The sequence below is a fragment of the Orycteropus afer genome, unplaced genomic scaffold (genome assembly GCF_000298275.1).
Source record: "Orycteropus afer afer isolate SDZICR_OR568_19922 unplaced genomic scaffold, OryAfe1.0 scaffold00063, whole genome shotgun sequence".
Classification (NCBI taxonomy): Eukaryota; Metazoa; Chordata; class Mammalia; order Tubulidentata; family Orycteropodidae; genus Orycteropus; species Orycteropus afer.
In genome coordinates, this window is record NW_006921650.1 from 2,966,560 (window position 1) to 2,983,959 (window position 17,400).

The following is a 17,400-nucleotide window of genomic DNA, read 5'->3' on the forward strand; positions in this document are numbered from 1 at the left end:
ACACTCCTTGGAGAGAACAATCATGGGAGAAAGAAGGGCTGCTTATGCACAGGGAGACAGCTCAGGGGGCAGGAGTGCATGGAGGGATGGAGACATGGAAGAGGTAACTATGGGGAGGAAGTGGGAGGGGAGCTGTTGCATTGTGGTAACTTGTGGTCAGTGTCATGAGACAAAGTATATGTGAACTGCTGTATGAAAAGTAAATTTGCTCTGTAAACCTTCACCCAAATCACAATAATAATAATAATAAAAAGATATCTGAATCTGAAATAACATCATCATAAACTTATTGGGAAGAATATGTTGTATAAGTGACTTTTCTAAGAACTATAATAAATGTAAGATTACAACGCTTTTTCCTATCAAGATTTCTGTTAACAGGACTGTCCTCTGCTCTTCTTCTAGCATGACCTACATAGCTGGGCAGCCACAGACATTCTAGTCACTTCAGAGCCCTAGGATGCAAGGTACGGAAGTCAAATATGCCAGCATTACACAGGGATAAAGAAATGGCAAACATGGTACATGAGAGTATGGTAAAATTATCATTGTTTCATGTCCTGGCACACATGGAAAATAGTATTTAACCAGTACACTGGCAAAAACCATAAGGAATTTGGGGCTTTTTATGAGTGTTGGTGAAAAAATTAGTTACATTTGTCTTATGCAATTATGGTAAGAAAAAAGTATTTTAATGAGATATTTGAACTTGTTTAGTTTGTACAAATGGTGTTCAAATAAAATTTCAACTGTGGTCAAATTCTGCATGGTTTAGAAAATGGTTTTAATTTTTTATCATTATAAAATTTACAGTAATTCAATATTGAGAGCCTCATAATTGATCCATTGCCAGTTGGGAAGCTCTGCCCTAGAAGAACTTGAGTCCATGTGAAGAAACGGCTGCTTACGGGCTCTTCCTTACCTCTTCTTTCTTTTTCCCTCTTTCTCTCCCTTTACCTTTCTTTCCCCATTTCAATCTGACAGTTTTTCCTTGACTTGTGTTCTGTGTTCTAGTGCCACTCTGACAGGAATATACCACAAATGGGATGACTTGAACAAACAGGAGTTCATTCTCTTGCAGTTTGGAGGCTTTAAGCCTGAGTTCAAAGTGCCATGCTCTAGGGGCTGGGTGAAAGCCCTTAACCTTGAGCTTCAGCTCTGTCTCCTGCTCCCAGCCCACTGAAGCTAGAGGCTTTTCTTCATTCAGACAGCTGCTGGCTGCTGAGGCTGACAAGCCCAAGGTTGACAAGTAAAAAGGCACAGTCCCAATGTTACCAAACCACATGGCAGGCCATTATTTCAAGTCCATTAAAGGGGTCGGCAGAGCATGGCAGGGTTCTGAACGACACGGCTACATGCAGGTTTCAAGCGTGGCATAAGCTAGAGACCCTTCCCAATGCTGCTTGTCATATACAGGAAGCAGACTTAATTCTTAAAGCAGTTACTCAGCTGCTTGTGGTAGGTCCCACCATGGAATTGATTGCCAGTCTCATCATGGGGAATAATTACCACCAGCTGCCCAGTCACTCAACCAGGCCCAGCCAAGTTGACACACAACCTTAACTACCACAACCTGCAATTGACAATTCCTTTGCTTCATGAGCTGCTTCAAGACCTAAAAGCATGCTAACCCACTCTCCAAATGATGAAACACTCCAGCGCTTGTAAAGCAAATAAGAACTGGACTGTCCAAAGGAGCTTGGGAGGATGACTACTGCATCTAATGGGCAAAAACTAGTGGAACTGATTGTAACCACTGCACCCATCCTATTGCAAAAAGGTGCCAGGGGATCTTTAAATGCTGAATGGCTTGTGTCAGGTCTGCAGCCTTACTCTCTCTTTCTAAATCTCTAGGATTTCAGTGTTCCCTAGCAACAGAAACAAAGGATCAATTTAGAAAACTGCTTTCCAGAGCATTCCTATCTAGCTACTGACCAAGCCATTTTTGTTTATGTGATCAAGCAATTGAAATTCAAGAAGATTTATCACTGACTGTCCTTGGCAGCACAAACGGAAGAGCACTCTTGATATGTATGCTACTAATGTCTGAGATGACTGATTCTACCTCGACTGCACAAGCATGGATTGGTTTCAGTAAGAATTAGTAGTCTCAGCATCTCAGTGTGAACCGACAGTGTTGCCAGGGAAACTGATAATTATGTGGTAAAATGGAGGGTGTAGAATAAAAAAGAGGGTTCAGAAGAAATGTAAGGTTTTGATCTGAATCAGCATGTTAATAGTATAGTTTGTTGATCTTCTGTAGTCATATAATTTAATAAATACCATTAATTATATGTTTGACAAGATACAGATCTCTGAACTGAGAGAAATGAACTAAACCACTGAAAGCTACTCTTTACTGATCATACATCACATATGCCACAACAGAGACACATTTATTATAAACTACAATTAATTTTAATATTCAAATATTAAAAAAGGTAGAAAAACAAATTGGTTTGATTTTATGTTTTTCTTTTGGCGACAGCAATTTTCTAGTGTTCCAGAAATGAAAATCGTAATTTTATAACAGCTCCAATAAAATTGCCTTTTCCCTCTCCTAGAATAAGTTAAAGATTCTCAAAATACCTCATTAAGTGGGGGAGAAAGAAGCATTACTATTTTTATAGTAAACAGTACAAGCAACCCAGAGAATCTGAATGACCTTCCTGAAGTCACACAGCTTCTCAGTCTGTGGTGATGCTGGTGCTAAATCCTCCTCCTCTCAGCAGCCAGAGGGCCTTATTTATAGATTCTATCCTGTTATAGGAAAATCCATGTAAAGGACATAAACGCAGTGCAGGGATTCAAATCTCTACACATAGATTTAATTTTAAATGAAGATTTCCAGTATTTTCAATTTTAATGACTAAAAGTTCAGTTCTTAAAGTTAGTAATTGAATATAAACACTTGTTTATCAGGAAAATCTCATTAGTAACATGTTAATATGTGAGGAAATTCATCAATAAATTCAAGAGCTCATTAATGAACAAGGTGTTGTTGCAGTCTAGTCACTGCCTACAAGTTGGTCAGGTCCATCATGACAACCCTACTACCCAATATTCTTTTAATTTTTCTTTTTCCAAGAATTTCTATGGATGTGTCTTAAAAGATGAAACTAAAAGATTTATGTTTTTCTGAGTAATTTTCTTTACACATTCTTACACATTTTGTAATTTATACATATACTACAGAAATAAAACAAAATTCATTCATATGTGGATATGCCTAATCTATGTACAATGAGTGTGGGAAAGAAAATAAGCGATTTAATTGTGGTTGGTGTATGTCAGAAGACAACCTGTTATGACAGAAACTGTTGCAGTGTTTCAGTCTTTTTATTTGGTCTTTGAAAGAGTCCTGGTGGCACAGTGGTTAAGTACTCTGCTGCTAACTGAAAGGCTGGCAGTCGGAACCCACAGTGGTTCTGCAGGAGAAAAGAGCTGACAACCTGCTCCCACGAAGATTTTAGCCTATGGGGAAGTTCTCCTGCATCCTAGAGAGTCACTGTGAGTCAGAAAGACTTGACGGCACAGAAGGACAACAACTTGTGATCTCTGACAGGGAAGAAGTGAGGAATACACATAGGATGTCACCAAGGAAAAGCACAAAACTTTAACTAAATGGATTCCAAGTGTTAGAAGCAGGCAGTCAAGACTTCTGAAATGTTACAAAAAGATTTTTATTCTAGTGATTTAAAATTGTGAGAGAGTCCTCAGTAATATCTAAGGGAGCCCTGGTTGCACAATGGTAAAGTGCTTGGCTGCTAAACAAAAGGTTGGCGGTTCAAACCCACCAGCCACTCCAAGGGAGAAAGATGTGGCGGTCTACTTCTGCAAAGACAACAGTGGCCTTGGAAACCCTATGAGGCAGTTGTGCTCTGTCCCATAAGATTACTCTGAGTAGGAACCTATTCAATGGCAACAGATTTGGTTTTAGTTTTGGTTTGTGTGGATCACCCTAAATATGGTGGTCTTTTTTTTTTTTTTTTTTCATTTTATTTCTTTTGTTGTTGATATTACTCACAGAAAACCATATACCCATTTAATAGTTTCTACATGTACAATTCAGTGGCATCGATTACATTCTTCGAGTTGTGCATAGCTCCTGGAACATGCTAAACCCTTAATAAATGATTCTTGCTATGTTAAACAAGGATTCTTCCCCCACAAATATTGATTTTATTGTTATTTTTAATATTTTGCTCTGTTTTAGGTACAAGTTTACACATCATATTAGTTTTCCATTCAATAATTCATGCACAAATTGTTCCATGACATTGGTTGCAATCTCTACCATGTCTCAGTGCTCTGCCTCTTTGGGTTCCCCATTTCCATTCTTCTGGTTTCCCTACCCCTTCCTGCCTTCTCCTCTTTGTTTCTGGGCAAATGTTGTCATTTTGGTCTCATATGGTCAATTGCTTTAAGAAGCACATTCCTCATGGGTGTTATGATTTGTTTTGTAGTCCAGACTATTGTTTGGCTGAGAGGCAGCCTCTGGGAATGGCTTTACTTCCACCTTAGCAGGGAGATTTAGAACAACAGTCTTGGGGTTTCTCTAGTCTCTTATCAGGCCAGCAAGTCTGATCTATTTTATGAATTTGAATTTTGTGGTACATTTTTCTCTCATTGTAACCAGAACCTCCTATTGTATCCCTGGTCAGAACTGTCAGTAGTGGTAGCTGGGCACCATTTCTGGTCTCAGGCTAGAGGAGCCTGTGGTTCAGATGGGCCATTAGTACTTTGGACTAATTGCTTCCTTGAGTCTTTGATTTTCTTCACTCCCCTTTGTTCTGGATAGGAGGAGATCAACAGTTGTATGCTAGATGGCTGAACTGTCATTTTAAATGCAGTTTATCAAGCCTATCACTTTTATGATGGTTTGAAAATAGAGCTCTGGTGGCATAGTGCCTAAGGCACTTGACTGCTAACAAGATGGGGCAATCTACTTCCGTAGTGATATTGCCTCAGAAACCCAAGGAGGGGTCGCTATGAGTCCAGTCAACTCTACGGCATACAACAACAACAGTTTGACTTTAGTTGGAATTTTGTTAATTCTTTACATTAAAGCATTTATTTTTAATAATACAAGAGCTAATACAAGAGTAGATTCCTACTTTGATAAACCTTTTCTGTTTTCCCATAGGATGAAGGTTTTCTCAATGTTTAAATTTTTCATTAAGAAAAAGAAGAATGTAAGGAAAAAGCACACCATCATTAAAAATGTTTTTGTTCTGAAGTTAAACAAACCTTGACTTAAGCTGTCTTGACAAGATGTTTGCTTGACATCCAAGTTCTCCATGGTATCTCCTTTAGAGATGTCACCAAGAGATGTTCTCCTCTCAAAGATGTTGTTGTTATTGTTAACTTGAGTCCCATTTTGCTTTAGTAGCCTGAACACCTCAGTTTCCAAATCTCTAATCTAGGAAAAACAAATTCATTCATAAAACTCTAGTACCCCCCTCCAAGTACCAGGCCAAGTCATCTCATTATTTAGTAATTTTGAGAACATAACTCACCCGTACTTGTAGACCTTGAACTTCCACAAGATGAGCTTTTTCCAAGTCTTCTATTTTCTTTCTTTCGGCTTCCTGTCTTTTGATGAAATCAAGTTCTCTTAAGAAGAAAATAATAGATGTGATTGCATCAAACACTCAATAAATAAGGAAATGTGAAAGTTCTTATCTGAAGCAATAAACTGCAGTGAGATAAGTAACTGGACAGCTATTTAAGCAAACAAAACTCAATTATCGTTAGGAAAAGACGGTCAAGGTTTCTAAAATGTTAGAAAAAAGATATATATGCAATCTTGAAAGAAAATAAAAAAGTCTTTAATGGGTCACAACATAAATAAAAATGCTTTAATTCTGCCGATTATGATTTTCATTTATAGCTCCTGATTCTAGAGTACCGACAGTTAGATAGGCACTACTGCACTAATGACCCACTCTGGGTTATTTAGTGGTAGTAACAGCATGTCAGATAGAAATGATTCACACTTGCAATGTCATACACACAACAAACTGATGGAATTAAATGGTAGGATTTTAATCGGAAGATTGCTTTTCCCAAGGACAATGAAGATGGAGCTGAGTGGGGAAACACACACTTAAGGATAGGAAGGGAAAGAGAAATATCTCCACTTTGAGAGCCTGGAATAGAATATGTAAATTCAGTAAAATCTATTACAAAATTGAGAAGCTCTGGTGGCAAAGTGCCTAAGACATTTGACTGCCAACCAGAAGGTTGGAAGTTCAAACCCACCAGCTGCTCCAATGAAGGAAGATGGGGTGATCTACTTCTGTAAAGTTCACAGCCTTGGAAAGCCAAGGGGGTCTCTATGAGTCAGAATCGACTCAATGGTAGGGAGGTTTTATTTATTTATTTATTTTTCTTGGTATTACAAAGTTATTAGACGAAGTAGAATTAGGTATTGTATTTTTGGCAGGGAGAGTTAAAATAGTTATGTATTGAATTCATTTTTTTTCCTTTTTTTTTTTTTTAATTGTGCTTTGGGTGCAAATTTGCAGAGCAAAATTTGTTTTACATTAACAGTTCGTGTACATTTGATTTCACATCCCAATTATGCCCCTCCTCTCAGGAGAATGGAAACGGTACCAGCACTAATTTTCATTGGCCTAGCTAGCCAGATGTAATTGATGAAAATATCCAGTCAAAATGTTCCTGGTCCGTCTCTCTGAAATTGCACCAAGATTCAACAGACAGAATCAATGCAGCAGAAGCTCAGAAAGGGCCGCTGAAATTCAAAACCAGAGAGTGGTATAGTCCCTGTCACCACAGTGAACTGAGGCCCTTGTGATTCTCTCCTAGTTGCTGAGCAGAGTGGCAGGGAAGGGGGTCTTGCCAGTCAACATTAACACCGTCTGCAGTGGGAAAATTCTGTGGTTACTGATTCTAATAGAGATGAAAGTACCTTGATCAAGGCCCTAATAGCCATTGGCATGCACCACACCCAAAAGTCATTCTGCATTACTTCAGTTGGCCTTCTTGCTTCTAAATCACACAGATGTTTCAAAAAGGATAAAGGTATTCAAATGTTTCCATCAATGACTGACTATCCAGAAACAACAACCAAACCAAACCAAACCAGAAACAATCAGGAGGCAACTGGTTGCCCCAAATTAAAAATATACAAACTATAATCTCCTATGAAAAAAATGATAGAAGTGGGCTATATATGTTGTAAATGCTTCTGAGAAGGATAATTCTGAGGTCATCTTTTCTATGACAATAATTGCTGGATGTAAACATTCCTTGGACTTACACAACTATTCTTTAGTCATCAGAAGCTGCTTACTTTTGTTGAAAATCCTTGATCAATTTCTTTGCCTTGTTGTATTTCTTTTCCAATGCCTGATATTGGCTTTGAGTCTCTTTGAGGTGTTCGTTCACTGTGTGGCATAAAGTTTGAGCCTCAATCCAGTAGCTCTCCAACTTCAACATTCTTTCTTTGTTCTCCTCTATGTTCTGTTGGAGTTGGTTTTTTTCTAGTTCCCATCGTACTTTCTCATTTTCTGCTGCTTGCAGCTGAATAAAGCAATGTCAAAGCAAGGATCACTGGGTACTATTATACCAAAAATTCCTCATGTTTTTATAGCAAGTATTAGATTAACTTCCATTATTACATAGATTTGATCCTCAAAACACTTTGAGATTAGAAGAGAAAGTGTTATTTTAATCATACAGGTGATGAAATGGAAACCATAAAAAGGTAAAATGCTTTGCCCAAGGTCACACATCTGATAAGTGATAAAACAGACTTAATCCCAAATCTCATGATCTTTCCATCAAACCATGTGGTCTGAAGTCTTATGAGCAGTTAAAAGATAGTTTAGAGTTTGACTAATTATATCCAATGGACTTCAACATATTTTCTTTCAGGTTTTTATTTATTTATTTTTTCTTAACCAGGACATTCAGTCACATGCTCAATTATTACTGTAGGCTTTACAAAGCTAAGTAGTAGGTAATATTTATTATATTAATAATAATTATTATATTAATAAATATAATAAAATATTTATTATTTTGCATCCTTAGGTGCAAAATTACTGGGTTACTTTTTTTTTTTTTTAAATTGTGATTTGGGTGAAAATTTACAGAGCAAATTCACTTTCCATATAACAGTTCACATACACTTTGATGACAGTGACTACAATTTACCCCAATGCAACAGCTCTCCTCCTACTTCCTCCCAATAGTTACCTCTTCCCTTTGTCTATCCCTCCATGCACTCCTGCCTGCTGAGCCGTCTCCCTGTGCATAAACAGCCCTTCTTTCTACCATGATTGATCTAAGGAGTGTATCTACCTCAGGTAAATGTTCAACTCACATGCCTGTCTTTTTTGTTTGGCTGGAAGCCACAGGAATGGGTTCAATTCCAAACCTGAAGGACAGCTAGGGGCCATAGTCTCAGGGGTTCCACCAGGATCTATCAGACCAGCAAACCTGGTGTCCCCCCCTCTTTTTTTTTCCAAATGATTTTGAGTTTTGTTTCACATTGTGCTCCCTCTCTACTGAGGATCTCCGACATAGATCCCCCTCCAAGTGGTTGACAGTGGTAGCCGGACACCATCTAGTTCTTCTGGTCTCACAGTCATATAGGCTGTGGATTGCATGGTGTACCAGTCACTAGGATGGACTGTTTCCATGAATCTTTGGTTTTCTTCATTCTTCTTTGCTCTGCATGAACAGACACCGGTCGTTGCATCTAGATGGCTGCTTGCAAGCTTTTACGATCCCAGTCATTACTCACCAAAGTAGGAGGCAGAACAATGTTTTGTGTACTATGTTATGCCAATTGAGCTTGATGGCCCCAGTCAATTGAGCTTGATGTCCCCTGCAACTATGGTCCAGAGCCCACCAGTTCAACTACTCAATCCTTCTGGGTAGCTGGCTGTGACCAAGAAGTAATTACAAACTTGTCCCTTGTCAGCTCTACTATGCACCTGGGAATTCTTACAGATCATACAAATACACTTATAGTACTATTGTCTGCCAACCCTATATATGGTCTTGGGTGCACTCCTGCTGCATACGCATACCTAATAGTTCAGCCTGTCCACCCATCTACCCACCTGTATACCCATGTTTGCTTTCACTGACAACTCAGTACTCTATGTGTAAAAGTGTTCATCTTTGCTATCTGTGTGTCCCATGTACCTCTCTATATCTTCCTCTTCCTCAGTGCCACCATGTTGATCACTCACATTTGGTACATTGCTCTTCTCTTCACCCAAATCAATACTTACCTCTACTTATCTAACAGTGTTCTCGCCCCTCCCCTCCCACTCCTGGTAACCAACAAAGAAAATTATGCAATTATATGTAAAAAAAAATAACTAAGAAATGAGTAAAGAATGGAAGGGATGAAGTTCAGTATGGCCTAGTCCCTAAGCGGGCACTGTGCGGCCATTCAGCTTAGATCTGAATCCCAGCTCTGCCATTAAGGGCTGTTTGATCTTGAAGTTCTCTTAAGACTTAACTATACCATCTATAAAACAGAACTGTGATATCAGTGTGCTTGGAGGAGCTCCTTGGACATAACAATCATCCAGTAAATGTTAGCTGTTTTGACTTTGCTTTTAACCCTCTTGATGATATTACTATATTATTCATTTCTATTGACGTGAATACAGTCCGTAGTTCATTATTTTGCTGGCTGTGTTAGGAATTTCTGGAGCCTTATGAATCTCATATTTGTATAAAAGATAATGTAAGTAAAAATATAAATCATTGCTGGATTAATTTAAATGCCTCCAATGAAATTAAAAAAAAAAAAAAAAAAAGTAGCTTCCTCTGTTTCCACTTCCTGGGAAGCTTAGAATAGATAGGATACCACTTCAGCTGGTTCACTTCTACAGAGATTCAAGGGCTGAGCCATGGCATGAAGGGTCAAAAGTCACTTAATCACAACTGTCTGATGCTTAAGCTAATGCTTCATCTACTTCACAAGCCTCCCTTAAAATTCAAAAGGATACAGAGTCATTATAAACTATTAATGTTAAAAATCTAAGACATTCTATAACCATGTAGAATTCAGCAAATGGAAATCTATATATGTTTGTATATATATTTTTAACTAAATACACTGGCAAAACAGGTTACAGAGTAAAAGAGTAACCTCCAACATTTCAAAACTGGGATTTCATTATCAACATGGATAATAAAGAGTTATTGTAAAGTAAACCTAATCTATACTACATGTTAACACAGTAAGAAAAAAATATAAAATGCTAGTAGGTAGGCTTTTCTAAATTAAGTGTTTATAGTCTAAGACATAAGCTCCTTTAAAGCACTTACAATCACAGAGTAATCTTTTTTCCTGATTCCAACCAACGATTAAAAACAAAACACAAATACTTCTATCCTCTCATTCTACGTCAAGAAATAATATCAACTTAAAACAGGACTAGGCTTCTAAATGCATCTTTTAGTAAGCAATGTTTTACATTCAAGTTGTTTATTTACCAACCACTTCTAATTTAAAAATTACTATTCACAGAGCTGGGATGGCACCATGAATGATGTATAGACATGTTTTGACTAAAGAGCTACAGCGTGTATTAGCAGAGAACAACGTTTAACCAAAATAGGCTTGCAAATAGGCTTGCTAATTCACCTTCATCAGAATCACATGGAAAAACCAACAAAGTGTTCAATGTGAACAGGAAAACAGATCATTAGTGGTGGGGGAGGAATTAAGTTCTAATTTTTAAAAGCCCATAAAAATAATAAAGAATACTGTTTTAAAAGTAATCCAAAAGATATTTTAAATCCTTGAAATTACTTTCTTGATAAAACTTGACACAGTTCCTAGAATTGTGTCTATACAAGTATTTTATAACGTATCAATTAAAAATGCCCTTTTGTGTCTTCTATTGCTCTCTATATAGACCAAAAATACATATTCCCTTTTTTCAAGATCTGTTTTTCCCACAAATTTAAATGACGTGAACTAAACGTGTCTAAAAGTTTCCAGCAGCACCTGGCACCTCCAATCAATCATGCGTGGTATAGAGTAGCTATGAGCTGAAATTGACTTGACGGCAATGGGCACAAGTAGTATACCAAATCTGTAATATTACCAGAAATTTGACATTGTCTATCACAAATAATGTATGCACTATGTTAAAACAGTATATTGTTTTTGACAGATAAGTTTAAAATAAATAAATGATTAAATGTATTTAAAATAAGGTAAATAAAAACCAGGCGGTATGGTATAATAGCTTGTGTTTAGGTTGGGGATTCCTACTTCCGTAGTGATACTGCCTCGGAAACCCAAGGAGGGGTCGCTATGAGTCGGGGCTGACTCGATGGCAAATAACAACAACAACAACATGTTATTAGTGATTGAAACATACTTGGATGCTTGGATCATTAAAAATATCACTTGTCGAGGAAAGTTCAGAGGTAATTACATATGTGTAATTATGTAAATACCTACATCTTAAAATACTATGTTATTTGTACTGAGGGTGAGAGTGGGGAATCTTGTTATCACTGGCAGGTGTGTCTACACATCTAACACTGGAAACGAATCTGTACCATTTGTATTCTTTTCAACGCACAGGAACAAATCCTTTAGTTGTACGGCTGAATTTATTCATAGTATCTAGAGTCTAAAAGTACGATTCAGGTGCCATGTATTAGTTCTTACCTTTGTCTTCAATTTTTGAATTTCAGCCTCTGTAACCGCATGTTTTATCTGCAACTGAAAATTGAAAAGAGAGAAAAAAAACCTGAACTAAGAGATTGCATTTATATTTTTAAAGCCTGAGCAGCTAGAATAACTTTATTACACAGCAGAAGGCCTAGAAGAGTGCTGCAATGCAGTAGAGTGTAAATTAAAACGTCCGGCATGTACAATGGCTTGCTGGGTGCAAACTAATTAAACATAAGTTTTATGGCCCACACTCACATTAGGTTACCAGTTTAACTGCTCAGGGATCAAAGAGAAGAAAACATATTTTCTTGCCCTCTTTGCTGCTCTTCCTTTATGATCTGAGTGTCAAGACTTCTCACAAGGTATTGTTTTCTTGCAGAGCCTTGCTGTTTGAAATGGTTAAGCAGGAAAAACAGCCAGTGGCAGTGTGAAGATTCAATTTTAAATCTGGAAGAAAGGTGGCACTGTGGTTCCGTGAGTCACACTCACATTCTGATGAGCACCTCTTTGGCAGCTCAGACTGTCAGGGAGAGGGAGGCTGAGATGATGCTGTTTCCGTAGCAAAACTTGTGATTCTTAAATTTTAATTAAAGGAAAGGTACAGTTCAAAAATTTTTTGTCTTTCAAAACATCTATTTTATTAAAGATCCAGACCTGAAAAGCTCCAGCTACAGCCAATTTGCAGTACCACCATTTGCAAATATTTGTTTTGCTTCCCCCACCCTTCACTTTGTTTTCCCTTTAAGGGAAGGAGAGACAATTTCTTTAAGAGATTAATGCTGCTTATGGTGTTTGTTGTTGTTCTCAGTTGCCTTCCAGCTGATGCCGCCCATGGTGACCCCACGTGTGCAGAGCACAGCTGCTCCATAATGTCTTCAAAGCCGCGGCCTTCCTGAAGCAGTTCTCCATGCTTGTCTTCCCAGGGGCCTCTGGGCGAGTTTGAACCCACCAACCGTTCTGCTAGTAGTCAGCGCCTAACTGTTCCTGCCACCCAGACTCCAAAGGGAAACAATTTATGGACTCATGGTCTCTTATCTAAAACCTCTGGAGCCAGATGTTCCTGGAATTCGTAAATTTTTCTAGTTTCAGAATGGTAAGAAGATGCATCTTTTAGAAATTGTGAATTACTCACAGCAGGGTTTAGGGGGCATCTTGTCAGCAAACACATTCACATCGCTGCCACCAAACATATAAATACTCCTAAGTGAAGCACATAAAGACTACAAATCATATCCTGTCAATTTGAGTCAGGTTTTACCACCAAATGAGTTTGCCACAAACTTATAAAAAAAAAGATCGTTTTCAGAAATTTAGGAGCAGGAGTTAGGATTGTGCATAAGAGACCACAGACCTCTAATATGACCGTAACTAAGTCAATCTAAGAGGTTTTCTTACCAGAAAAAGCAACTGTACAGGTGTCTCCACTGATAGAACAGAAATGTAGAGTTCTTGGACCAGCAATGTGAGCTTTGGAGAACACAATATCTCTATAAACCTCAGCTCTCTCTTTGTTTTGCAACCTGTATTTTCTTGGCATTTACCCAGTTGGTAGGGCATATAGGAAGGGTGAAGACAGAAAGAACAATCAAGGAAGACTGATCCAACACGCCTTAGATGTCAATGGCAAAAATCAGTGCCTGAAGGCCCCATTTGGTGCTTTCAGTCTATCATGCTCATGCGAGCATGGTCTGCACTGCTGCAGCTCTGCTACAGCTCTTGGTTCAGAGGTGATCTTTAAATTGTGGTAATTTGACTCTGTCCCACTCACATCACTTGTCTTATCTTCACTATTTCTCACCTGGTGACTCCTGCATTCTTGCTGATGTGGTTATTGTTCCTTTCACCCTCACTGGTTCCTAGCAATATCTGCACTCTAGAAGTCTCTGTAGAGGAAGGGTCCTCCCATGCCAAAGTTATAACTCTTTCGTGGGGCCCAGACAGTTAGATCTGACTCTGTTTTTTACCATACCGCTAGTGGTGGTGGTGGTGGTGGTTGTGTTCTGACAAGTTGATTCCAACTCACAGTGACTATATGACAGAGTAGAACTGCTCATGGCTCAAATCTTAATGGGGGCAGATCGCCGGGTCTTTCTCCTGCAAAGCATCTGGTGGGTTTGAACCACCAACCCTTGAGCCACCAGGGCTCCTTTTCTTAGTGGTATGATTCTAATTTACCTTCATTTACCAGAGGTTCAGAGCACTGGTGTACTTGGGAAGGAATATGTCATAAGCTTTCTCAGGGATAAGATAAGAAAAGGTTATGAGACATAGTAGTGCTGCTCCAAAACCACAGCAACTCCCTTCTTCCTCACTGACAAGGTCCACGCTAACCCAGGGCCTTAGTGTGGAGGCGTCTTTCGTAAGCCTGCACAACGCCAGGCAACCCAGACTGACATATTAGAATGCCCATGTGTATCCTCAGGGATGGGCCGCAGAAAGTACTCATTACTAAAGAATCACACATCCTTAGACTTCTGGATTCACCGAGTTTGGACATGGGATAGCTAAGGCTCCGAGAAGATAACTCACTTGGTCTAGTTCTTATAGTGAATCACTGTTAAAATCAGGACTAGAACCTGCATCTTTCAGCTCCTAATCCAGTATTTTTTTTTTGCCCCCTTAGAAGAACATAGAATAAACCCTCAGTAAAGTCAGCTGAAAGAAAGAAGGAATGATATGAACTCAAGTAAGATTATCTCCACCCCATTTCTCAGTTAAAAGCACTAAAAGCATATGATGTCATACCTAAAATAAACAAACAAAACCATCTCTGGTTCCATTTGAAAAGTAGTAAGAATTCAGAAGGGGAGATTTCACAGTGAACACTGCTCTCTGGGGGAAGTGCCAGATTTTATTTTCTCGGTGGTTAACTTCTAGTAAAGGATATGGCATGCAGTTTGTGGGAACTTTGGACTTTTTTTGTCCAGATCACTATGACCTCTAGCAAGCTGTTTCTCTGTGTTTCAGTTTCCCATATAAAAACTGGGTGGGCTGAATAGGAAGAACTCTAAGGCCCTCCCAGATACTACAGGCATGGCATTTAAAGAATGAAGACCTTGGAAGTGGTTGTCATGGTTGCAGAATCTAGAAATCTTTATCCCATTTTTAATGCTATGGCTGCATAAACTAGATATACCTACTGATGTGTTGGACCAATCCTAGGCAAAATTGCAAAACAGCCCAAGTTGATCTCCGGTTATTCCAGCTCCCCATCTCACCAAAACTGGATAAGAGAAAGAAGTGGAACTCATTAGCAAAGGGATGAGGATGACAGACATAAGCTGGAAATGGGAGACATAAGCTGGAGGGGGAGTATTGCTCCTCCTATAGGAAAGAAGAATTGTGAAAATTCAGAAATTATCCAGAAGATGGGCAGAAGTTTTAGTGAAAGGTATTCTTATTACTCATAAGTTCTAAAATTCTACATATGCCACAATTGTTATCCTGCTTGCACATGAAGAAAATTTTTACAGATCCATCACTATTCACAGGAAAAGCACCAAAATCAACTAATTAAACCATTTTATTTTGTATAGGAAGAAACTGTGGCTTAGTAAGCCTCATTCACAGAGCCAGGCTTTATAAGTCTCCACCCATTATTCTCCCCACCAATACTAAATCACTACATTTGTAGAACTATTTATCTTATTTTGTCATCTCCCTTTATAACTAACTGCAAATGACACTGTGAGGTAGGCAGTGCAGGTACTGTTGACTTTGCTTCATGACAGGAAAAGAGGCTCAGAAATGTTTCATGACTTGTTCAAGTTTCCACTAGAAGTTGGTGGTGAAATGGAACTAACCCTATAACCCCAGGCCTGATTTCCCCTACTTCAGTTCCTCCCTGAAAGGCTGAGAGGCAGAGATCAGAATTGACATCTCTACTCGCATAAAGCTGCTTTCAGTTCAACTCATTTAATTACCATCTGAACCAGCTGCTTTGGAAAGTATTTCTCATTTAATCCTCACAAAAACTGTGAGGTACATGTCATCACCTTCACTTCTTAGATGAGAAATTATTGCTCAGACTGGAAACCATGCATTGCTTCAGGTGGTCTCTGAGTATTCTGACACTGAATGCAAAATGGTGCTCAATCTGCTGCAACTGTTATTAATGGAACTTAGAAAGGACATCTCACTCCTTCTTCACCTAGTGTTTACTAAATGACACCCTATGTCTGGTACTGTGCTAGGCACTGAAGGCACATGAGCATGACATAGACTCTATCTTCAAGACATTACATGGACATTACTAAATGCCACCTCCAGACACATTCTATAGATCACATACAGAGAAAGATGAGAGGGAACCTATCGACTGCTTGATTTCCACAGCCTATTATTCCTGTAACCAGGTCAGAAGACCGTTGGCTTTGGTGTGTTTGTCTACCTCAGCTCTGCCTTTGCATTTGACTTTCCAGGCAAAGTGGGCTTGATATGTCTGAGAAACCTCCATTTCATGAGGAAGAGAAAATTGTTTTTCAAAGAGGTAAAGAGACTTCACAAAAAACGCATAGTTGGTAAAAGGATGAGTTTTCTAATTCTAGAACGGTCCTTTTTCAGCATGTTTAAGATCTTTATGTCATGGATTAATAACCTTTCAAAAGTACAGGTCAAAGCGTTCACAAATTTATCCCTTGAGAATAGTCAGGTTGACTGACTGCAGGGAGAGGAGGTTAACAGGGTTGGTTAATAGAAATAGAGCATGAAAAACTTGTTGGAACCTTTGGGCCACACAGAATCTAGGTCAGAGCAAAGACTTGGGATAGGAGGACATAAATTAAAAGAAGGTTAAGGGCTGCAGGTCAGTGTCATTTGACTTACAAGACCAGTCCCTTTCATCTCTTCTGTCATCTTTAACATCAATGCCACAGATACGCACCCCAGGATCACAGCACAAATAAACATACATTTCCCCACAGAGAATGGAAGCTTTCATTTAATACTCTGCAGGTGTACTTGCTGTGTATTTTGTTTCTTTCTTTCAAAAAAGAAGAATAAAAAACATGTACTCCCATCACTGAGTCAATATAATCCAAATATAACTACTCTAGAAATAGAAACATCCTATACAGGAACATAAATCGTGAGAGTGAACTTTTGCACTCTCCTTCCTTATCCTGTGCAAACAGGGAAAATATTTCTCTTTAAAAAGTGAAAAATATTATCTTAGCAGGAAAGACTTGAGAGCCCTAGTTAGAAATTTTACAATTCTATCAGTGCAGCGTTCTCTGCCCTGACTTTACACAGGCAAAAGAATCACTGCTATTTACACAGAACTTGATAAAGTAGTTTCAGAATTGAAATCAAGATTTTTGGAATAATCTTTTTCATTATTTGATCGATGTCTATCTTACCCATCAATGCATCCTCCACAAAAACAAGAATCAGAGGTGTTTTTGCCTCCATATCGGTGGTGGCAAACAATATTACAGTCAATGACTTTCAGGATTTGTTTTATTCTGTAATCAAAATAAAGCTATATTCCTTTGCAATTTCTGTTCAATGCTTTATATGTGGCAATGATCTTTACATTAACCAAAGCATTTTTCTCAGGGAATAATATTTATAATATAAGAAGCTCTGGTAGTACAGTGGTTAATGCATCTTGCCCGCTAACTAAGAGGTTGGTGATTTGAACCCACCAGCCACTCCATGGAAGATAGAGGAGGCAGTCTGCTTCTGTAAAGATTTATAGCCTTGGAAACTCA

At 38.6% G+C, this 17,400-nt stretch overlaps 1 protein-coding gene across 1 annotated transcript in view; it reads right to left on the reverse strand.

Moving 5' to 3' along the window:
* The window catches only part of PPP1R9A (protein phosphatase 1 regulatory subunit 9A), a 577,130-nt gene that overhangs the window by 79,348 nt on the left and 480,382 nt on the right, over window positions 1-17,400 (reverse strand). Inside the window, exons 8-11 of the mRNA XM_007939795.1 lie at window positions 11,684-11,737; window positions 7,319-7,548; window positions 5,520-5,616; window positions 5,251-5,422 (exon numbers count right to left, since the gene is read on the reverse strand). Of these exons, the coding sequence (XP_007937986.1) occupies window positions 5,251-5,422; window positions 5,520-5,616; window positions 7,319-7,548; window positions 11,684-11,737 (553 nt within the window). The remainder of the gene's footprint in view (window positions 1-5,250; window positions 5,423-5,519; window positions 5,617-7,318; window positions 7,549-11,683; window positions 11,738-17,400) is intronic.